At 45.3% G+C, this 24,356-nt stretch overlaps 1 protein-coding gene across 2 annotated transcripts in view; it reads right to left on the bottom strand.

The window, feature by feature from the left end:
* Positions 1-6,913: 6,913 nt before the first annotated feature.
* smox (spermine oxidase) overlaps positions 6,914-24,356 on the bottom strand; it is a 35,316-nt gene continuing 17,873 nt past the window's right edge. For both annotated transcript variants that reach the window (XM_038793241.1, XM_038793242.1), the window contains exons 3-7: positions 23,968-24,194; positions 22,925-23,098; positions 17,805-18,513; positions 12,507-12,667; positions 6,914-9,668 (exon numbers count right to left, since the gene is read on the bottom strand). In XM_038793241.1, the coding sequence (XP_038649169.1) occupies positions 9,516-9,668; positions 12,507-12,667; positions 17,805-18,513; positions 22,925-23,098; positions 23,968-24,194 (1,424 nt within the window). In that variant the 3' untranslated portion in view covers positions 6,914-9,515. The remainder of the gene's footprint in view (positions 9,669-12,506; positions 12,668-17,804; positions 18,514-22,924; positions 23,099-23,967; positions 24,195-24,356) is intronic.

The following is a 24,356-nucleotide window of genomic DNA, read 5'->3' on the forward strand; positions in this document are numbered from 1 at the left end:
CCCCTCATCAATCATCTTTGTCACCTCCTCAAAAGACTCAATCACGTTAGTGAGGCACGACCTCCCCTTCACAAAATCATGCTATCTCTAATGAGTCCATTTGTTTCCAAATGGGCATAAATCCTGTCCTTGAGAATTCTCTCCAATACTTTTCCTACAACCGATGTGAGGCTCACCGGCCTATATTTTCCAGGATTATCCCTGCTACCTTTCTTAAACAGCAGTATCACATTAGCTATTCTCCAGTCCTCTGAGATCTTACCTGTAGCCAATGAGGATACAAAGATGTCAGTCAAGGCCCCAGCAATTTCCTCCCTTGCTTCCCTCGGAATTCTGGAGTAAATCCCATCCGGCCCGGGAGACTATCTCCCTTAATCTTTTAAAAGACCCAATACCTCCTCCTTTTTTATGTTAACATGATCCATACTGTCCACACTACCTACTCAAGAATCATCTTCCATAAAGTCCTTTTCTTTGGTGAACAGTTATGCAAAGTATTCATTTCATACCTCACCCATGTCCTCTGGCTCAACACATAGATTCCCCCACTGTCCTTATGTGGTCCAATCCTTTCCCTGGTCACCCTCTTGCTTTTTACATATGAAAAGAAAGCTTTGGGATTCACCTTAATCCTACTTGCCAAGGACTTTTCATGACCCCTCCTAGCCCTCCGAATTTCCTGCTTAAGTACCTTCCCACTTTCTTTATACTCCTCAAGGGCTTTGAATGTCCCCACCCTTCTAGACCATACAAAAGTCTCCTTTTTCTTTTTGACAAGGTTCACAATATCCCTCGTTATCCAATTCTCCCTAAACTTCCCATACTTATCCTACATTCTCTCAGGAACGTGACTTTCCTGAATCCTAATCAACTGTCGCTTGAAAGACTCCCACATGTCTGATGTTGAATTATTATCCAACAGCTGCAGCCAATCCAAATTCATCAATTCCTGTCTAATATTATCGTAATTTGCCTTTCCCCAATTTAGCACCTTAACACGAAGGTTACCCTCATCCCTATCCAAAAGTTCCTTAAAACATACGAAATTGTGGTCACGCCCAAGATGTTCCCCTACTGAAACCTCAACCACCTGTCCCGGCTCATTCCCCAATACCAGCTCCAGTACTGCCCCTTCCCTAGTTGGATTATCCACATATTGCATCAAGAAGGCTTCCTGGATACACCTTACAAACTCTGCCCCATCCAAGCCCCTAGCACTAAGTGAGTCCCAGTCAATACAGGGGAAATTAAAATCCCCTACCACAACAACTCTGTTACTTTTGCACCTATCCAAAATTTCTCTACCTATCTGCGCCTCTATCTCTCGCTGGTAGTTGGGGGGCCTGTAATAAACCCCCAACACTGTGATTGTTGGTCACAGCAACTTCCTGTTGCTGAGCACTACCCAGATTGCCTCAGTGTATGAGCCCTCTGAGGTGTCCTCCCGCAGTACGGCCATAATATTCTCTTTAAACAGTAATGCTACTCCACCACCCCTTTTACATCCCCCTCTATCTCTCCTGAAGCATCTATATCCTCCAACATTCAGCTGCCAATCCTGCCCTTCCTTTAACCATGTTTCTGTGATAGCCACAACATCATAGTTACAGTACTAATAAGTGCTCTAAGTTTATCTGCCTTACCCGCAATACTTCTGGCTTTGAAACAAATATACTTCAAACCATTGTGTTTGAGCATTCAGGGTTTTATTCTCTATTTCCCCTTCAGTTATTACACCTTCTCACCAGTACTCTGGTTCCCACCCCCCTGCCATACCAGTTTAAATCCTCCCGAGTGAATCTAGCAAACCTCCCAGCCAGGATATCGTTGCCCTTCCAGTGTAGATGTAACCCGTCCTTCTTGTACAGGTCACACCTTCCCCGGAAGAGATCCCAGTGGCCCAGAAATCTGAAACCCTCCGTCCTACACCACAAGTTTAGCCACGTATTTAGCTGGACTATCCTCCTATTTCTAGCCTCATTGGCACGTGGCACAGGGAGTAAACCCGAGATTACAACCCTAGAGGTCCTGCTTTTTAGCTCACTGCCTAATTCCCTGAACTCCTTCTGCAGGACCTCATCACTCTTCCTGCCTATGTCGTTAGTACCTATGTGTACTACAACCTCTGGCTGTTCACCCTCCCCCTTCAGGATGCCCTGTGTTCGTTCAGAGACATTCTTGACCCTGGCACCATGGAGTTAACATACTATCCTGCGGTAAAAGATGTTTACAGCTGGAGACAATTACAGCAGCCTGTGAGCTAGAAGTGAAATAAAATGGATGAATTAGTTGCACAGATAGATGTAAAGGTATACAATATAGTTGGGATTACAGAGACATTGGAACCCAGGTGACCAAGGATGGGAACTACACATTGAGAGCTATTCAGTTTTTAGGAAGGACAGACAGAAAGGAAAATGTGGTGGAGTTGCATTGTTGATTAAAGAACATATTGATACAATATTGGGGAAAGATAATAGCACAGACAATGTGGAATCTGTATGGGTCAAGTTAAGAAACATCTGTAGGGGTGGTATACAGACCAGCAAACTGCAGTGGTAATGTTGGGAATAGCATTAGACAGGAAATCAGAGATCCATGTGATAAAGGAACATCTGTGATTATGGGTGACATTAATCTGCATATAGATTGGGTGAGTCAATTAGTCAATAGAGGAGGGATTTCTGGAGTGTATACGGGATGGTTTTCTGGACCAATACAGGAACCAACAAGGGAACAGGCCATCTTGGACTGGGTGTTGTACAATAGGAAAAGATTAGTTGGCAATCTAGTTGTGAGAGAACCCTTGGGGATGAGTGACCATAATATGATAGAATTCTTTATCATGGTGGATACTGAGGTAGTTGATTCTGAGACCAGGGTCCTCAACCGCAATAAAGGTAACTATGATGGTATGAGGTATGAGTTGGCTATGATGGACTGGGAAACATTACTGAAAGGAAGGACAGCGGACAGGCAATGGCAGGCATTCAAGGAACAAATGGGTGAACTCCAAAAGTTGTTTATTCCTATTTGGCACAAGAGTAGAAACTGTGGCCAAACCATGGCTTACAAGGACAATTAGAGATGGTATTAGATTTGAAGGAGAAGCATACAAATTAGCAAGAAAAAGCAACAGACCTGAAGAATAGGAACAGTTTAAAATTCAGCAAATGCAGACCAAGTATTCTCCCCGTGCCTGCGTGGGTCTCACCCCCACAACCCAAAAGATGTGCAGGATAGATGGATTGGCTATGCTAAATCCCCCCTTAATTGGAAAAAAAATAATTGAATACTCTAAAAAAAAAATTTTTAGTTAGACCAAGGGATTGAGTAATAAGGGGAAAATATAACATGAACGTAAGTTAGCGGGGAACAGAAAAACTGACTGTAAAAGTTTCTATAGGTATGTAAAGAGAAAAAGATTGATAAAAACTAATGTAGGCCCCTTACAGTCATAAACGGGGGAATTCGTAATGGGGAACAAAGAAATGGCTGAGGAACTAAATTCGTACTTTGCTTCTGTCTTTGCAAAGGAAGACATGAAGTTCTGAGAAGCACATGTTTTAGTAAGGAGCTAAAGGAAATCAGGATTAGTGGAGAAATGGTTTTAGGGATATTAATGGGATTGAAGGCAGATAAATCACCAGACCTGCAAAGGTTCACCCACAGTACTTAAGGAAGTAGCCCTAAAATAGCAAATCCATTGATGGTCATTTTCCAAAATTCTTTGAACTCTGAAATGGTTCCTGCAGATTGGAGGGTGGCTAATATAACCGCACTATTCAAAAAGTGATGTGGAGAGAAAACAGGGAACTATAGACCAGTGAGCCAAACGGTAGTTTAGATTTAGATTAGATACAGGTTTATTGTCCTGTTTACTGAGGTACAGTGAAAAATATTGTTTGCCATCAGTAGGGAAGTTGCTAGAGTCCATTATTAAGGATTTCATAGCACAGCATTTGGAAAGCAGTGGTGTAATCAGACAAAGTCAGCATTGCAAAAGGAAGATCATGCTTGACAAATCTGCTAGAATTCTTTGAAGATTTAATTTGTCGAGTTCACCAGGGAGAACCGGTGGATGAGGTTTATTTAGACTTCCAGGCGGCTTTTGACAAGGTCTCACATCGAAGATTACTCTGTAAAGTTAAAGGGCATGGGATTGCGGGTGGTGTCCTGAGATATATAGAAAGCTGGTTAGCAGACAGGAAGCAAAGAATTGGAATAAATGGATCTTTCTCTGATTGGCAGGCAGTGACTAGTGGGGTACCCCAGGGATCTGTGCTAGTTCACATTGCATGTTAATGATTTGGATGAGGGAACTAAATGTATTATCTCCAGATGAAACAAAGTTGGGTGGGAGGGTGAGCTGTGAGGAGGATGCAGAGATGCTTCAGTGGGATTTGGACAGGCTGAGTGAATGGACATATGCATGGCAGATGCAGTTTGGATAAATGTGAGGTTATCCACTTCTGTGGCAGAAATAGGAAGGCATATTATTATTTGAATGGGTGTAAATTGAGAGAGGTGGAATATAATATAATCATCTCAGCTCCAGGACATCACTGCAGGAGTTCCTCAGGGTAGTGTCCTTGGCCCAACCATCTTCCCCTACTTCATCAATGACCTTTATTCCATTATAAGTTCAGACGTGGGATGTTTGCTGATGACTGCCCAATGTTCAGCACCATTCGTGACTTCTCAAATACTGAAGCAGTCGATGTCCAACTGCAGCAAGATCACGATAATATCCAGATTTGGGCATACAATTGGCAAGTAACATTCATGCCACACCGGTGCTAGCCAAATACCATCTCCAAATGAGAGATTCAAACCATCACCCGTTCTCATTCAATTACATCACTATCATTAAATTCCCCACTATCATTATCCTGGGGGTTATCATTGACCAGAAACTCAACTGAAATAGCTATATACATACTGTGGCTACAAGAACAGGTCAGAGGTTAGGAATCATGTGGTAAGTAACTCCTCCCAACTCCCCAAAGTCTGTCCACAAACCACAAGGCACAAGTCAGGGGTGTGATGGAATACTCTCCGCTTGCCTGGATGAGTGCAGCTCCAACAGCAACTCAAGAAACTCACCACCATCTGCAACAAAGCCCACTTGATTGGCACCCCATCCACAAACATTCACTCCCTCCACTACTTACATACAGTAGCAACAGTGTGTACTATCTACAAGATGCACTGCAGGAACTCACCACGACTCCTTCAGCAGCACCCTCCAAATTTACAAGCACTACCCATCTCGAAGGACAAGGGGCAGCATTGAAAGCACCTGGAATTCCCCTCCAAGTCACTCACTATCCTGACTTGGAAATATACCTCTGTTCCTTCATTGTCAAAATCCTGGAACTGCCTCCCTCACAGTACATTGGGTGTACCCACACCTCATGGACAGTAGAATTACAAGAAGGCAGTTCACTGCCACCTCTCGAGGGCAATTAGGGATGGACAATAAATACTGGCCTCGCCAGCGAAGCTCACATCCCTTGAATGAATGGGTAAAAAATTCCCCATGTTAGATCACTGTGGACCAGGTTTCACCACATGGGCTACAATAGTTGAAGATTGCAGCTCACAACCGCCTTTGCAAGGACAATTAGTGATGGGCAATAAATGCTCAATTTGTCAGCGATGCCTAAATCCCATGAGTCACAAAAAGGTTGAGTTGACATAAATGGCTGGCAATCCATCTGTCACTTGGATTGTGTGTAGCGGCTGCAGATATTTTCCTGTTTTGTAATATTATCCATAAAATCGCAACTGTCTGGGTAACATTTCTCTATCATCTCTTTTCATTGAATCATTTCCTCCTAAATCACTAAGGCCTCTATCCAGTCGGGCCTACACTATCACGATCATCTTCTCTACCTTGAGTCTAAAAGTGAGCTGACATGTCACACGGTTGTATCAAACATAGGGCCAATAGGAATGGACAATAAATGCCAGCCTTGCCTGCAATGCCCAGAACTCGGAAAGGAGTGGAAAAAAAGTTCAGGTTTAATATCGCCCGTCAGTAATGGTTTTGGGGAACTGTCTTCACAGAGCGTGGAATGCAGAATAGTGTGGTATGCAACAAGAGAACTGCCTGCTAACAAGCATGCCAGTGACAGAATAAACTGTATATGTTTTGTTTACCCAATTCATATTGGTTTTGGCATTTCTAAACCCTTTACTCTTTTAACCTTGGAAAAAAGGCTACAAATTAGTCAGAATGACTTTGAAATCTTTCAAGAGGCCTTCATTCCCAACTGTAGGCATGTTTCAAACACATGAGCCTGATTCGATCTGGTCGATCACTAAGGTCTCTTGGGTGGCCCGGTGGCACAGTGGTTAGCACTGCTGCCTCACAGCGCCAGGTTCAATTCCGGCCTCTGGTGACTGCCTAGGTGGAGTTTGCACTTTCTTCCCGTGTCTGCGTGGGTTTCCTCCGGGTGCTCCAATTTCCTCCCACAGTCCAAAGATGTGCAGGTTAGGTGGATTGAACATGCTAAAGTGCCCCTGAGGGTGGGGTGCGGGAATGGGCCAAGGAAGGGTGGTTTTTCAAAGGGTCGGTCCAGACTCGATGGGCTGAATGGCCTCTTTCTGTACTGTAGGGAATCTACGATCGCTGAATAAGGCTGTGAATAAGTTGACCCCTTGGAAATTTGAATGTTTTTCTGTGCAGGACAAACACCGATGGACATAACCCACACAAAGTGGGGAGAATTTGACCCTAATATGTCTATTTATATTGCCTTAGTGCAATTCTTTATTGTTGCACATAGGCAATCTTCCCGCTGGAAGAAAGGGAATCAATGTAATCTGAAGGAGCTGGTGCATGTGGGTTGCTTTGTATTCTATACAATGAAAGCTGCAAATAAAAAAAGCAAATTACACATTGAAACGGTGTTAATTCAGATTTTTTTAATTGAATAGTTGGACCCCACATTATTTGGACTTATGTGCAATATTCCACATTTCTCAAAAGTTACAATTACATTTTCCATTTGCCTGCCCAATTCCATGACTATCTGCATCTTCAAGCACATTATTTATTTTGCTCCATTCTCTCCATATGATAGAAAAAATATATAATCGCAACGTGTATGCATGGCAACAGAATCTCAGTAATTAGGCAAAGTATAACATTGTCAAACTAATAGTGGACCAGCGGGTCACAGTAAGGCAGGGTTTTAGCCTGTCATAGGAGTAATTTTAGATACAGTCTTTAAGATAGATAGTGCCACCTTCTTTTTCTCTCTCCGTTGAATCAACATTTACTTCAGCAATTAGAATCGATTACCAGTCATAACCCTCACACACACACGTATATATATATTAATTATATATAAATACATGTGCCATGTGCTTATGTCTGCTAAAGCCAGTCAATGGTGTGGCGGAGGTGACAGGAGAATGCTAGCTTTTAACTGCAAAGCAAAAAATTCCACCCATCATTTATTGGGAGAAAACAAGGCTTTCTGCAGCCTCCATCCTCTTCCCAGAAAAGTCAGAGGGGTGGTGATTTGGCAGCCCACTTTATGCCATGCACAGTGTAAAATAAAATCAGACATGGTGTAATATGCTATCAACCCAGTTCATGCTATTGCTGTCAATCAGTTCTAAGTATTAATCTGAACTATTTAGAGCCAGCAAAGTTTATGGGGAAGTGGTGCTTTCAGGAGGGAAATAGAGTATTTGCATTTATGTGATGTCTTTCATGATGTTAGGATGACCCAACGCACTGTACTAAACAAAATACCTTTTGAAGTGTCACCTGCTTATTTGAGCCTTAACTAAATCTTGAGCCAGGTCAAATGGATTGCCCATGCTAAATTGTCCCTTAGTGTCCAAAATGATGTTAGGCGGGGTTACTGGATTATGGGGATAGGGTGGAGGAGTGGGCCTAGGTAGGGTGCAAACCCAATGGGCCAAATGGCCTCTGTCTGCAGTGTAGGGATTCTATGATTGATTTCATACTCTCGTCTCATAAAAATCTTACCAACTTGAAATTTGCAATTGATTTAGCCTCACTAGTTCTTTTGGGGGGAGTGAGATCCAGATTTCTGGTACCCTTTATGTGAGGAAACTCTTCCTGACATGATCCCTGAATTGTCTAGCTTTAAGATTCCCCCGACCTCACCAACCAACCACAATTAATATCTATCCCATTAATCATCATAAAGAACTCCATTAGATCACCCCTTATTCTTCTGCAGTGAATACAAACCTAATCTATGTCACCCCTCTTGATTAGTTACCTTTTTAATGAGATTTGCACTACAATCCCCTCCAAGACTTCCTGAATGCGGTGTCCAGAATTAATGCAGGAACTCTGTATGGCTTCCAACCAGAGCTCTATGTCGTTGTAATAAAACATTCACCTTTTTGAGATAAAGGCAAATATTCTATTGTCTTTTAAAATTAATTTTGTACCTGTTACTTCGCTTTTAGTGATTTCAGTGTGTGAATCCTAAAGTCTTGGCTCTACCACAAACCCGAGCTTTTCATCATTTATGAAATACACTGATTTCTCTTTCTTATGAACAAGGTGGGATGCTCGCACACTTCCTGAACTGAAATGCATCTACCCCAGTATTGGCCACTTGTTTCATCTTGCAATGTCTGTCAGCAATTTTCTGCATTGCTGCATTGGGGTCATCAGCAAACTTATACGTACGGCTGTCTGTTCTTTCATCTAAGTCATTTATAAATATAGTGAAAAGCTAAGGCCCCTGGCCCTCTGGGGGACAGGGGGAGACGGGAAAACGGGGGCGGGGTGGGGGTGGGGGCGGCACTGTAGGTAACGTCCTGCCAATTTCAATACACGCATTCTTCTTCCTCCCCCGTTCCTCAAGACGGTGCCAGGGAACCTTCCACAGCGACTTGAGACTTAGCTTATCCAAAAGACGACCCCTTCAACGACGCAGTATCACTTCCACACAGCATTAGAGCGTCCGCATAAATTTGGCACACAAGCCTCCAGAATAGGAACCAGAAGCAAGCATGTTTTGCCTGAACCACAGCTGGCACATGTGAAAGAAGGCCTTTTATTTCATGACTATAGCATCTAATGGCAAGATGCAGTGAAAAACACACGTCAGCACTTTGCGGCGTACCTTCAGGTAGCTGCACCATGGGGGGGGGAGACTTTCCCTCTCACCTTTAGCTCCATGGATAGACGATTGAATCATCCAAACAGTCCCTGCTGCTTCTATTACACCCATCATTTTGATAGACCGCTAAGTTAATAGCAGAAGGCACTTACGATGCAGAAAATCAAAATGAGGTTGGGAGTGCATTGATTTAACAATTAAAATAGTACAGAAGTGTAAACATTTGCACGGCCAAAGCTTTACCAGAATGCGTTAATCATACATAGATCCATTTGAAAATGATTCAAACATACCCTCATCAAACAAGATTATAATATTCTACTTTAAGAAATAGTATATTGAACACAATTTAAGTCCAGTCCGTACAAGGTCTCACGAATAAGCGTTTCTTTAGTTATCAAACTTCATGCCTTTGCCGTGGTAGAGGTCTTGGTACATTTCTATGAGGCGTGCAGCCTCTCGCTCGCCAGAAAGCAAAGCACCATGGGTAGTTGAGTAGTACTTTCTGTGAGTGGCTTCCCCAGCAAATAATATCTGCATTGGCTAACAGAAGGAAAATACTGATTACTAAATAATAGTTTAAACTTCCAATCTCTTCTTGTTTACAACATTTTTTAAAAATTGTTTAGCCATTTCACAAGACAAATCTATTGAAGTGAACAATTAAGGCATACAGAAAACCTTCCTTTATTCGTCAAGTTGTAGAATATAAAGTTCTGCTCAAACTCCAGAAAGGCCTGGGTTGGAGCACGGTACACAGCCCACAGCATTACAGGAAGCACGTGATGGCACTGGGAAGGGTAGAGGTGAGATTTACAAGGATGGTGCCAGGATTGGAGAATTTTAGCCATGAGGAAAGATTGGACAGGATCGATTTGTTTTGTTTGGAACAGAAGAGGCCAAAGGGAAATTTAATTGATTGGATAAAATTATGAGGTGCCAAGACTGATTGGATGGGAAGGATCCATTTCCTTTAGCAGGGGGGGGGGGGGGGGGGGGAAATCAATGACCAGGGGGCATTTGGAGATTTAAATTAATTGGTGGAAGGATTAGAAAGGAAATGGGAGTCTGAATCTCAGGTTTGCATTTTCAGGTCAGGCCAACACCAGAGACCAATAAAAACGGTGAGTGGAGCCCGAATGCAGAAGTCCGGCCCCCAATTCTGACAGATTGTAAGAGGAAAGGGAAAGGCATATGATTCAAACAGGCGGGATCCAAATTCAGCAGGGCCATTTGAAATTAGAGACCCCCATTTTGCTGTTTCAAGGGCCTTAAGCCACAGGGTGTGTAAGTCATGAATCAATAGAGTACACACAAACACTCTGGGAGGGCAGGTAAGGTCTGTTTATGCTCCGTGATCTTAAGTTTTTTAAATCACCAGCTCTTTAAACATGAACAAAAAGCTTACAATGACAGAGTAAAATGGAAAAGCTGCTGGACTGTCAGGAGTTTATTTCTTTCATCTTCACGTGGCTCTTGAGGCCTACCCACTGTGGCTACTCGGTGGATTGCCATGGAGGTGGCACTGGAATATGAAGGGCCATGAGAAGTATGGGGAGGCATGCGGATTAAGTGACGGCATTTGTTGGCATGGAGGGACTATGGAAGGTTTGAAGAAGCATGAGTTGGCATGGGATTATGAGGAGTGAGAGAAGTGGGTGGGAGGACTGGAGGGCCAAACAGCTTCTAAAACATAAGCTTGGCTTCCAGGGTCAGTGTAAAATTTATCCTGCATCACCCAATAACTGGCTGCAGTGGGGCTAACCAAGGCAGAAGTTTCTCTTACTCTGCCATAATTATTTTACTGGCGGAATTTTCCGGACCATCCTGTCTGGCCTGGAGGGCGGTGTTCAGGTCAAGCTAAAGACAATGGGCCTTCGAACAGTTCACCACAGTTTGCAGCCTCACCCCCACCACAGCGAGGCTGTAACATTCTACCCTATGTTTCTATTTACTCTACCCTTTTTAAATTAAACGTAAATTTTCACCTCTGGTTGTCAAGTTGTTTTGGTAAACTGTCTCATCAGGTGAACTGGGGGTCTGGAACTATATAGTTATTGTTATGAGTTAGATCAGAGGGTTTGTCAAAGTCAAAAGGCCAGGGAGAACTGCCTTCAGAGAGAGTTAACTAATAGTCTCTTCAATACATTGAGAAGCTCAGGTGAAATGCTACACCATCAATGCCAAAAAGATGACAATTGTAAGCTTTCAAAATCTGTTAGACTGCAGGAAGAATGAGGATCTTCGGGATGATGCCTACGGGAAAGGATTTATTGGTATACGAGACAGTCTTTATTTCAGCACAATATGGATTAAAGAGTGGCAGTGGCAGATTTAATATTCACTTTCACAAGGTCACTGGATTTCTACTTGAAAATTACAAATTTGCAAGGCAATGGGCGATTGCAGGGCAGCATAATGGTTAGCACTGGTGCCTCACAGTGCCTGGGGCCGGGTTCAATTCTGGCCTTGGGTGACTGTCTGTGTAGAGATTGCATGTTCTCCCTCCGGGTGCTCCGGTTTCGCCCCGCAGTCCAAAAATATGCAGGTTAGGTGGATTGGCCATGATCAATTGGCCCTTCATGTCCAAAAGGGTTAGGTGGGGTTTTGGGGATAGATCAGGAGATTGGGCCCAGATAGGGCGCTCTTTCAGAAGGTTGGTGCAGAACCAACGGGGCGAATGGTCTCCTTCTGCACTGTAGGGATTCTATGACTCTATGAATGGGGAAAGAGTGGGGATAACTGATCCTAATTGGATATGCCACATCAAAGGGCTAGCAGAGACACAATGGACCAAACGGCCTCCTTTGGCACTGTATGGTTCTATGAACGTAAGTTTAATGGGACAATCGACATAGTTATTGAATAAGTTGGTCGGGAATCGCTTTGTAACAATTTTGGATCGCAAATCCCTTGTCAAATGAAGACTTTCTGGGCTGCATCAAAAGAATTTATTTGATTTTAATAAATGTGAAGAGTCATCGCAAGTCTTACTTGAACTAATTATTTCCCAAGACTTCCAAACTGGGCTGCTCCTCGTGTTCTCCGGACGACTGTTCTGATTCCAACCACAGGCATTTAAACTCCAAGGTTGCCGCCACCTAATCAGCACTTCTTTATTTACTTAATTCTTTTCTCCTACTATTTTTAGCCTCGTTCGACCTTGCTCTTCACCAATGAAAATAATGGCAACTTTCACGAAAGGTTCTATAATCTATACTTTCCAATCTATATCTGTGCAGCCCCTAATTATAACTTATCTTGCCCGCTCATGTGGAAAACTGTAGCCCTGACAAAACAGAGTTAGGTTCAGAACACCAAAGGGTGAGAGATTTCCCCCTTCACCTCTACTCCCGCCATCCCTTGTAAATACGGACTTACAGCTGCTTTTGTGCTTTTTGGGTAAGGCAGGGGCTTTGCAAGTTTCTCGACGTCCGCTCCACTCGACCCAACCCGCGTGTAGGAGTAAGACCCGCGGATGTAAGGGTTACTGCCCCATCCAGACCTCAGGATCCTCCGGGGTTTCGGAATGTGTGGATTGCCTGCGGGCAAAATTTAGAAAAAGTTCAGTACACGTGCTCCAGAGGCTTGCCAACAGCCTCTTTGGCAAACATGAAATAAAATCCTGCCTTTAAAACAACTTGAAATGAGTTGGTTTTGACAATTGACTCAGACCCTGGAGAAGCCACGCACATGCCGGGAATTAATTTTATAGTATGTACAAGTGGAGAAGATTTCAATGTATGAGAGTCATCATGGACCAGCTGCCAGTCGGAGATACGTCACAAATAATGATTTGAACAACACATCTAAAGTTGTAGTTTTGTTACATTCTGAATGAGGTTCGGGTGTTGCTGAGGGGCTGAGACACCAATTGCAGACGGATCGCTGGCTGAACATGACAAATTTAGCTACAAAATGGAACTTGATGTCAAATAAGCAGTTAAATACAAAAAAGTCTTACAACGTGGATTTGACATGTGGGATTAGTACGTAATGTGCAGAAGGCGAACCGCCTGTGCACTTTTAAAAAAGGCACCCAATGTATCTTTGCAAAGCCATTCATGCAATTTGGTTAACATGAAGCATTTATCACTGGATCTGCAACTAGAAATACTCTACTGTTTTAGAGAATGCCCAATGTTGCCACGTAAATGTCCACTATGTTGCAGATTAAACATACTGGTTCAGAGTTTCCACATAAATCCCACCCAGGCAACAGCCCAATCTTGAGGGAAACAGGGCAAAAGACCATGGAAGTCTATGCGCAAGTGAGCTATTCTCAGGCATCTTAGACTGGGTTTAGGATCATACCGATGCGTTTGGGTAGTAATTTCTACATTGGTAAAAAACCAGCAACCAGAGCATTGTCGCCACATTTTTATCAATTTCTCGCCCTTCGCAGAATTGCCAGACAGGAAGATTTCTTGGCTCTTAGTTAATCCAATTTAAGAAACAGAAGCAGATGGCTACCTGGCCCAGTAGAGAGAGCCGTGATTGCACCTGCTGATATTAATGGCCAGCCATTCGCTGCAACTCGTGGAAGAGGGAGAATTCCACAGTTCACCATCAAACGTGAAAGTGTAAATGAGTTCACATTCTCACTATCAATAGTAAACTGCTGACACCTTACCCCAGTGATTCCGGAGATGCCGGGGGGGGGGGGTCACGGAAACGTCATGCTAAAGCAACCAACCTGTCAAGTATGTAGGGCGTTTTGTTACGTAATTTACGTCACTCTTGTTCTGCGGTTCAGCAATGATGTGGCTCGCAACCCTGTTCCAGTGTAATCATTTGGGTCAGCTCATCTGCTATACAGCCCACTGAGATGGTTACAGTGCAGTCTAAGAATGAGATGGCAGTGGTCTTAATTGGTGCAACTTCCTCTCTGGTCAGGAACTGCACTGCCCTTTAATGGCCATGCCAGCAAGAGCTTGATGCTCCTCTTCCTGCATGTACTCCTGTTCCTCTGAACCCATTGCTCTGTGCCTCACCCTTAAGGTGACTAAATCTCCCCTGAGGTGGATGTCTCTGTGCTATTAAGTGGACAGGTAAGATGCAGTGACAAGCTGCTGTCTGTTGACGAGCACTCGGATCTTCTTTATCTTTATTGTCACAAGTAGGCTTACATTGCAATGAAGTTACTGTGAAAAGCCCGTAGTCGCCACATTCTGGCGCCTGCTCGGGTACACAGAGGGAGAATTCAGAATGTCCAAATTACCCAACAGCACGTCTTTCTCGTGCGACTAGTGGACAAAACTGGAGCACCCGGAGGAAATCCACGCAGACACGGCGAGAACGTGCAGACTCCACACAGACAGTGACCCAAGCCGGGAATCGAACCTGGCAACCTGGCGCTGTGAAACCACAGTGCTAACCACTGTGCTACCGTGATGCCCACGCAGGTCGGGTCACACCAGCTGCCTGGGGTGTACTGCAAAGATAGAAACAAGACAATCTTATAAGGGCCCAACATAACAGCAGTGCTGGACTGTCCTCGCAAAACACATGACACGGTCTGTCGTCACAAAAGCAACACGGCCATGAAAGACCTTCTCCAATGATAGCACAAGTGAAGCTCTGTTCTATATTGAATTGACACCTGTAATCTGTGGAGCAGTGGGATAAGGGCACATATGACTAGGATAGGAATACCTGCAGAGGGTGTCTCGCTATCTTGATAGCACGTACAAGCGGGCTTGCTTGTGCTGGGGCAAGGATTGGCATGTATGAGAGACATCTTGAAGAGTGAATCCCTGAGGATATGAAGCCTCGTCCTGGTAAGGATTAGGAATTATGAGGCATGCATAGTTCGTCAGAGGTCCAGCCTCTAGTCATTGATAGAAAGGACAAGAGTAAACCAAGCCCACCTTGTCCGCTATACTGCAGCGAGGTGTGTTTCACAGTGCCCGTGTCACTGACAAATCCCATCACGTTTTTCAGACAGCTGATTTGGGCATCTATCGCACTCTGGCAGAAAAGCATCACCTTCCTCGCCTTTCCTGCTCAAACACCAGCTCAAATTTGACAGCCTCAAAGCACGGCACTCTGCTTCCTCCAGGAGGTTGTCCAGCCACAATAAGACAGGTTGAGCAGCAGAAGCAGATACTGCAGGTGACATCAGAGAGCGAAGAACAGTCAAGACACAATGCAGCTATCACCTGGTAGAAAGGCAAAGCAAACAAACAGCTGCAACTCAAGAGTCCAATGTCTGATTCAAGATATTGAGGAGCACCCAGACATGCAACTCAAAGCAGCTGCCCACAGAAGGGATACAGCCATGCGCCCGATTTCAGCCTATGGCATCATTAAAAAGGTCCTCCTTTAGGTGTCGGACCAGATTCAATCGGCAGAATCTTTGCCTCAGAAAGCCGTGGAACCTAGATCCACTCAGATACTTGAGCACATCGTCCAGGCTTACAGAGCAGCACAGTCCTGAGGGACTTTTCAGACAAGATATTAAACCAAGGGCTCATCTGGCCAGTCTGGTTGATGTCAAAGATTCCATGACACTACTTCAGGGAAGAACAGCAGCGTTCGCCCAGTGTCCTGACCAGAATTGGTCTCTTAATTAACCAGTAAAACACAGGTTGTCTGCCTATTATCTCATTTCTGTTGGTGAGAGTTTGCTGTATTCTCACTGGCTGTGGTGTTGTCCATATTACAATCCCTGGAGCAGCTACAGTTCAAAGTTATTTTAGCGGCTGCAAAGTCTTTTGGGATATCCTGAAATTGTGAAAGGCAAACTGGAACCGCCCTCCATTTGCTTTTCCTCCTGCATGTGTGTGTCTGCACATGTGTGCGTGTGTACGCATGCATGCATGTTCATTTATTTGTGTGTGTATATGTGCACATGATGTGTGTACATGCATGTGGGCGCGTGCTTGTGAAGCATCTGGACAGGGTAATCGGTCATCCAGTACACTGCTTCACAGTGAGGATATACGGGCTGGGCCCATAGTAGTGGGGGTGTTATCATAGGGTTAACCCCTACACAGGATACAGCTTGATCTGGTTTTCCTCAGAGCTGTTTGAGATGTCAAAGGAAGGCCAGATGTGCTCCAGAAATATGGGTGGAACTATTACCTGAACCGAGTGCACCAACTCCTCATAGTCAGCTCAACAGCAGCCTTGGATGGCCAGCCCACTCAGCAGAAGTTGCAGGGGTGACTTTGGAAGGTTTGAACAAGACAAGCAGAGCGTGAGAATTTTGCAAAGGAAGTGGGATTAGTGGCTGTATTTGAACAGTAACTATGTCAGAACACAACAGTTGACACCAGAAAAAGAGAAACGAGATCAAAAACATGTTGGTGGGGATAATCTTGGAGTACATCCAAAAGGCAGGATAAAGGGGGTGGAGAACAGAACACCAAAGTGTACAACTCCTACACGGAAATCCCAATATTCCTACTGCACTTTATGAAGCCATGGCGCTCACATCACTACACAATGCTGGAACGTTTCAGCCAATGACTGCACAATATCACATTACCAGGATAAATCATGCCAAAGTTTATTTCCTTCCAAGGAACTGCCAAAGGGCACTCAAAAACGCGTTAATAATACCAAACCCGAACTATTCCTCCAGAATAAACTTTATCAATGTTTTGTTTTCAGAGGGAGGGTATAAAGTGTTCCAGTGCTGGATTAGACATAGAAAATGCTGAAAAGTCCTGAAGGACGAAGAGTCTCCCAATATCATTCATCTTCACTGTCTCTTTTCAGGCCTGTTGTGTATTGGCAGCATTTCTTTGCTGTTATAGCGCAACCACCCTACCCCCCCCCCCCCCCCCAACTTGTTGAAGTGCTTTGGGAGCTTCTTGTCCTTACGTCCAAGGCACAATTACAAGATGGTTGCTGTTGTTCAGTCACGGTACAAGATGAATACGGGCATGGCTGCTTGATAAACAAACGGGAGCCAAGATCAGCTTAACTTGTCTCAATATTTCAGAAGGTGCTCGGGATGACGAGCTGTGTTTATAGTTCAGAGGCTGACAGGCTTACAATGTCCATTGGAGGTTCAATGGCATGAAATAAGTTACCCCAATAAAAGAATAGATGGGAGAAGCTCATTTTTACCCTTTCTCCGATTCCGTGGCATCTTCTTTCCTCTGCAAAGCACCTTCAACTACATGAACGGTGATTTTTGTTTTTTAAACGCAAGCATGCCATTAGTGACGAACCAATTCAGAGAAGGTATTTGACATGATGGTATTTGGAGAGAAATCAGAGATGTTTCTGTACTGAAGTTCCTGTCCATAGGGGCAACCATCGATGTCATGCAGAATGCCTGTTTTCCTTGAAGTTCTGCTCCGATGAGGAAACCATTTGCAAAGCCTGTTGGGTCACATTGATAAACCATGTTCCGAGAGCGGCTAACACACTCTGGAATTCAGGAACAAGAGAAGGTCGTTGGGTCTTCGAGCATGTCATTGCCTGAACTTGGAGAGTCCCTTTTATTCCCGTGGGAGATATCTTTGCCCAATTTCACCTTAGAACTAGACATGATCAGTAAGGTACACATGAGTTTAGAAAAAAATTATATTCCGGTCACGTACAATTCCTATATAGAGTGCCGTGTAGAGGAAGCAGCTTATACAGTGTGATTCTACACAAGGATCCTAAGCAACAACTCTCATCAGAGGCAGCATGAATAGGTTGGAAAAGAACATTAGTAACCTGTAAATTTTCGCAGTAGTTCTGTGCAGGTTTCCGCCACCGTCTCATCGTCACATCTCTCCATGATGACGGCTTCCTCTCCGCAGATCCAACCGCTCAGCACGTGCCCATACCGCTCGGGCGGGTATAGCACATCAAAACTGCAGATCTTTTTGTACCACAGATCCTCCGCATAGGCGAGGCTCTCATTCTCTGCGTCGTCCTCCCACACAAACTGGATGCTGTTGCACTCAGGGCTCCAGAAAGGCTCCTCAAACTCCAGGAAGATCTTATCCGTTGTGCCGATGCCCAACATCTGGATGGCCGAGACCTTTTCTTCGGGCAGACGGGGGTGAAACATGGTCTCGTGGTACTTCTTCAGCACGCCGAGGGACATGGTCACAATCACGTGATCGGCCGGGATCAGCTCACAATCCTCGCACTCCAGGTATACCTGGTAGCCCTCCTCCTCCTGGCTGTCCAGGTTGTGGGTCGGGAATGAGCTGCTGACCAAGTGGATTTGCTTGCTGACTGAGTGGTTCCAGTGAATGTACTTGACCGCCTTGTTCAGCTGGATCACCGATTTCGGAATATCGCGCGCCAGGATCTCCACTATGTTAATGAAGCCGCTCGGGATGACGTGGTGGGCTCCAGGGATTTCTGTCCACTCGCCAAACTCACTAAGGGATACTTCGTCCATGCTGTGGCAACTGCTCTCACAGCTTTCAACCTGCCAACAGTAATGGGAAACAATTAAATTAAAAAATGACAAAGTCCTGCCCACTCCAACTCAGACGTATAGTCTGCACAGAGTCAGACCGCTGTGATTCAAACCAATGTGAGAATGTGCAGAGTGAAAGTGGCCATCCAGCTTACTCCTGTCGCTGACTTTAAATTCTCTCTGTTGTGGATCTCCCCCCTCCCCAACGCGCACCCCCCCCTCCCGAGTCAGTGTTTGGATCAGTATTCCTCGAATCCCCAAACATAACCCAAGAACACTCAGCTCCCCCCCACAATAAAGTAATCAACCGACTTTTTCATAATTTTTACCTATACCCCTCTCTTTAACACATTGACCATTCCCTATTCCCACCTGTGGGATCTCAATGTCCCTACTACAGATTACCCAGCGGAAAAAAGTGCGAACAGCGGGAAAACCTGTTGTCACTGGCGGAAGACCCCGTCAAAGGTCAATTGCAGGCCACACCCACCACCGCGAAACACACCGTGGGGGTGGGAGATGGTGGAAAATCCTGCCCATCAATCCATTTCCAACCTCATCTGGTTTAAAGCAATGCCAAGTGCTTTCTGGCATTGCAAAAGAGGAAGTGAAAGCACTTAGCTGCTTTGAAGTGGCCAGAAGCTGTCAATCACAACAAGAATGTTTATAAACATTGGTGTTAGGATCAATGGTGAGTATTTCAGATGCATTCCAACCTGATGGGGAAGATACAAAAACAAACCTCTTGGAGGCTATGTTTAAACCATTAAGCTCTCAATAAAGGCAAGCTAAAGGTACTGCATTGTGAAACTGAATGAAGGCTTAGCATTCAAAGGATCTCAGGGGATTTCATGGCTTTTCAAGTGTTGTGGGCTTTCAAAAAGCAGCAGTTTTGAAAGCACAGGGCTGAGGAATCAGCTGTGAGGGAAGGGAAAGGCTTCCTGGCTTAAATCTTCAATATACTGTCTGATCTGCTCATCAGCTGTCAGGCAGAGCAGTTCACAGTGAGCAGCCACTTCTGTGCTTAAACAAGTCACAGACAAGAATAGTAATTTTGAACAGAGGGTAGCCTGGGATCGCCAGTGATCGTCAACGTTGCCCAGTGCTGGAATGGCAGTCCAGACACAGGGCCCCTATCACAGGGGATGATGCCAGGGTCAACTCCTTACCCACAGTCTGAGCACACCCACGCCTCAGGACCCTTGGGGAACCCTCCCTCTGCAGCCTGGCAACAACAGAGGGGCACTTGAGCAATGGACTCTCCCCCTTGACCCCACTGGGGTCCAGCATGCCAGGCTAGGGTGTCACTGCCAGGATGTCAGTGTTCTGGTGCCAGGCACGAGAACTGAAGGGGGTGGTGGGGTCACCCTCAACGCATGCATGGTGTGGGGGGCTGACCCATTATTCCTGTGGTTGGGGGTGAGGATGCTTCTCCTTGATGAGGCATTGCGGGTGCTCCCCTTGTCAGGGGAAGGGGGGGGGGGGAGGGTTGACATTTTCATAGTGGGGGGTGGGGGAAGGGTGGCCTGTCTCTGGATGTTGGGATCGGGCGTCCGTCCGAAATGGCGGCCAGACACTGTTAAGGGCAGGAAAACCGGCACGTTCACTGTTATGTATATTATTGCACAGTCAAGCTAGGAGAATACCACCTCAGTGACGTCCTAGCGACTGGGACACTGTCACAATTCTCCGCTGGCAGCAGCACATGGACTCTGGAATGGAGAATCCTGGTCCCTGCGTTTCAAAATCCCTCCACGGCCTGGTACCCGCCACCTTCTCCCCATCCCTCCCCATCTCTGTACCCTCTTCACAACCTACAACTCTCCTCAAATTCTGGCCTCCTGTTTTTTGCCTGATTTTAACTGTTCCACCATTTGGAAAGGCCTGAAGCTCCAGAAATTCCCTTGTTAAATCTCTCGCCGACTCCATCTCTCTCGTTTCCCCCCTTAAAACCTACTTCTTTGACTTAGCTTTTGGTTGAGTGATCAGTAAAAGGGGATATAGATATAAGATTTGAACCACAGAATGCATGCAGTGCAGAAGGGAGCCATTCGGCCCATCGGGTCTGCACCGACCCACCAAAGAAAACCCTATCTAGGCCCACTCCCCCGTTCCGCTGACAGGCAGCACGGTAGCATAGTGGTTAGCACAGTTGCTTCACAGCTCCAGGGTCCCAGTTTCGATTCCCAACTGGGTCACTGTCTGCGTGGAGTCTGCACATCCTCCCCGTGTCTGCGTGTGTTTCCTCCTGGTGCTCCGGTTTCCTCCCACAGTCCAAAGATGTGCGGGTTAGGTGGGTTGGCCATGCTAAATTGCCCTTAGTGTCCAAAAAATGTTAAGTGGGAGTTACTGGGTTACGGGGATAGGGTAGATACGTGAGCTTCAGTAGGGTGCTCTTTGTAAGGGCCGGTGCAGACTCGATGGGCCGAATGGCCTCCTTCTGCACTGTAAATTCTATGATTCTATCACTGTAAACCCACCTCAGCTGCACATCTTTGGACTGTGGGAGGAAACCAGAGCACCCAGGGGAAATCCACGCACACACGGGGAGAACGTGCAAGCTCCACTCAGTCACCCAAAGCTGGAATTGAACCTGGGTCCCTGGTGCTGTGAGGCAGCAGTGCTAACCACCGTGCCGCCCCATTATATGCAATAGAGTTGTAACAGACAGCAGAAGATTTATTTCTGTAACACAGGGGCTACATACTGCATTAGCAAAGTTAGTGATTAAAGCAGGGATTATAGGTTTACATTTAATATCAAGTTAGAGAGGTGTTTGAAGAGAAGTGAGATAAAGGGTTACGGAAACAGGAAAGATTAGGCCTAAAGCCTTTGTGGAGGATAGACTGGTTAGACCACATAGTTTGGTTACTAAGGGAAGATGAAGGGATCTGCCACTGGCTGCTACCTGTGATGTAAATACCTCTCTTAAACAGCTGCGAGCATAAACAGAAAACAGCTGGAGACTTTGACAAAACACTGTGAAGAATTTGTTTCCAGGTTTATCTTAAGGCAAATGGTAGAATCTAAGATGACAAAGCGTTTTGTGACGTACATTCCCTGGAGGATAGGTAAGGAGTTTGCATACACATAATCTGTTACACAAGACTTGAGCTTGTCGAACGAACACAGAATATAGTGAAATGCGTTTCTGTTCCTGTTGTGTTTTAAAATGTTGCATGTGCCTTAAAAATATCTTTCCATCTTCAACCTGTCTCGATGTTTAGATAATTCATTGCCTTGATTTGGGGAAAAGCCAATTTGTTTTCACAGTTAGGATTGAAATGCAGCCAAAGCAATTTTCCTAGAAAGAATCTTTGCCGGCCCATTTCCACAGTTCAAAGGTCAGCCTCCCATGATGCAAAGTGGATTGATTGATTTTTCTCGCCAAGATCCTCCTTGAAGTGTGTTAGATCTGACCTGATGGGCTGACATCGCTCCCCTTTGGGCAGAGGCAGTTAAGGGGAGATTTAATAGAAGTGTTTAAAATCGTAGGGGTTTTGAAAGATTAGACAAGAAAGAACTGGGTTTTTATAAAACTGACAAGAGGGTCGGTGACCAGCGAATTTAGATTTAAAATAACTGAGAAAACGAAAACCAGGAGACAGAGGAAGAGATTGTTTTGGATGCTGTTAGTTGTTATGACCTGCATTGACAGAAAGGGCGATAAATGCAGATTCAGCTGTAACATTTCAAAAGGAGATTGGATCTCAACTTAGAAATGGCAGCACGGTAGCACTGTGGTTAGCACTCTTGCTTCACAGTGCCAGGGCTCCAGGTTCAATTCCCGGCTTGGGTCACTGTCTGTGCAGAGTCTGCATGTCCTCCTCGTGTCTGCGTGGGTTTCCTCCGGCAGATCCGGTTTCCTCCCACAAGTGCCGAAAGACATGTTTGTTTGGTGAATTGGACATTATGAATTCTCCCTCTGTGTACCTGAACAGTGTGACAACTGATGTGCCATCAATTGTACGAGAGACAAGTTGCTTTACAAAAGTTAGGCTTTAATAAACTAGAACGTAGCCCTGTGGTCGTCTACAATAAAATGGATGACCGCCGGACGTTTGACTATTTAGACCTCGGCAAGGAGGCGCGGTTAACTCAGCCTCTCGACCAATCGGTCAAGAGGCACATGACCGACCAGGGCCAATGGTAAGCCGGTGTTCTGCCCCAATGGCAGACAGGTATGCAAATCATATCACCACAACGACTGGAGGCTTTTCACAGAGACTTCATTGCAGTGTTAATGTAAGCCTACTTGTGACAATAAAGATTCTTAAAAAAAAAAAGGAAAATTCGCAGTGGGAAAAATGCAGTGAAACGGCACGGGACTCTTTCAAAGTGTGCGAATAGGCCCGATGAGCTGAACTGCCTCCCTCCCTGTTGTATGGTTCCCTGAGTCAATTTCAACAAAGCCCCATACCTTCAAGAACTGCTGAAGCATTGCCAGCTTCAGCTTCTTGGTGACACCTGAGTCTTCAGGATCAGCTTTGAGGCGCTTCCGCACCACATTCCTTGTGAAAACGCCAACGCTGTTTTGGCTTTCTGCACCAACTGGTCTTCCTCGTTGGAAGAATTCCTGAGTCAGGTTGTAGACCTATCAAAAAAAGTTCGGAAACAGTAAAACCGTGTGCACATTTCCGTCAGTAACCTGTTGAACAAAAGCATCACCTTGTGCAACCCTAAAGGTCCTACAAATGGTAATAAAAGGGAAACGTGATACAAATATTCAGCAAGTCAGTGGAGGGAACATTTCAGGTCAATGACTTTTCATGCAAACGGAAGGCAGGTAGGAATATAAAGAGTTTTTTTAAAACCTGTGAAATAGGGCAGGAAGGACAAAGAGGAAAGTCTGTGATCGGGTGGAAGGTAGGAGAGATTAACTAACACTCGAGGACACACGCGCCAAAGAGAGTGCTAATGGGGAGAGTAAAGAAACAAAAGATTGTGTCTGAGGCGTGAATGGCTTCAAAGCAGCTGCACGATTGCAACATGATGGGTAAAGAAAAATAGATAAGGCAGATAGACAAAACAAAAGAAACACATGGAATAAAATGGAGACAGAGGTGGTGGTCTAAAATGACTGAATTCAATATTGGGGTCAGAAGGCTGCAGAGTAGAGAGTCAAAAGATGAGGTGCTCCTCCTTGGAGGAGCTTCTTTGGAACACTGGAGGTCATGAGCAGAAAGGTCAGAGTGCGAGCGGGGGGGAGGGGGGGATTAAAATGACACGTGACAGGAAGCTCAGGGGACATGTTTGTGAAATGAGCGGAGGTGTTACACTCCGTGCGGGTATTGCTCTTCGCTGAGAGAGCGGGACTGCAGAATCATCCGTAAAGTATGGAAGCTGAAGTGTTTTGAAACGTTGATCCAACCCTAAATGGTAACCCCCCCCCCTTCCCCGCCCCACACCGTTCCAATTCTGGAAGAAATAATGTGCACTCAATATTAATAAAGGATTGCCCACCTCGTTGTATACATCGCTGAATTCCTCAATGACATCCTTCGGTATTCTCTGACCACTGCTGGTGCAGTAGTGTGCCACCCCATTCTTGGAGTAGAGACTGATGCGGCCAATGCTCCGTTCCCCATCTGTAGTTTCTTCAAGGAGACCATGGTCTTCTGCTAGCTGATAAATCGGGTTCCCATGAGCACCGTGAATCCAAGTGGCCCCAACGTCAAATGTAGCACAGCCTGAGCCAAGAAGGTGCATATATATTATCTCAAATCGTACAGAACAAATCTTTTCAGGCTATTGGCAAAAGACGCAGTCAGCAACATGCGGTAAAGCGTTTTCACGCAGCGCGTGGTCAGGGTCTGGGATGCACTGGCTGAGTGTGTGGTGGAGGAGGCAGC

Source organism: Scyliorhinus canicula, chromosome 3, assembly GCF_902713615.1.
Source record: "Scyliorhinus canicula chromosome 3, sScyCan1.1, whole genome shotgun sequence".
NCBI lineage: Eukaryota > Metazoa > Chordata > Chondrichthyes > Carcharhiniformes > Scyliorhinidae > Scyliorhinus > Scyliorhinus canicula.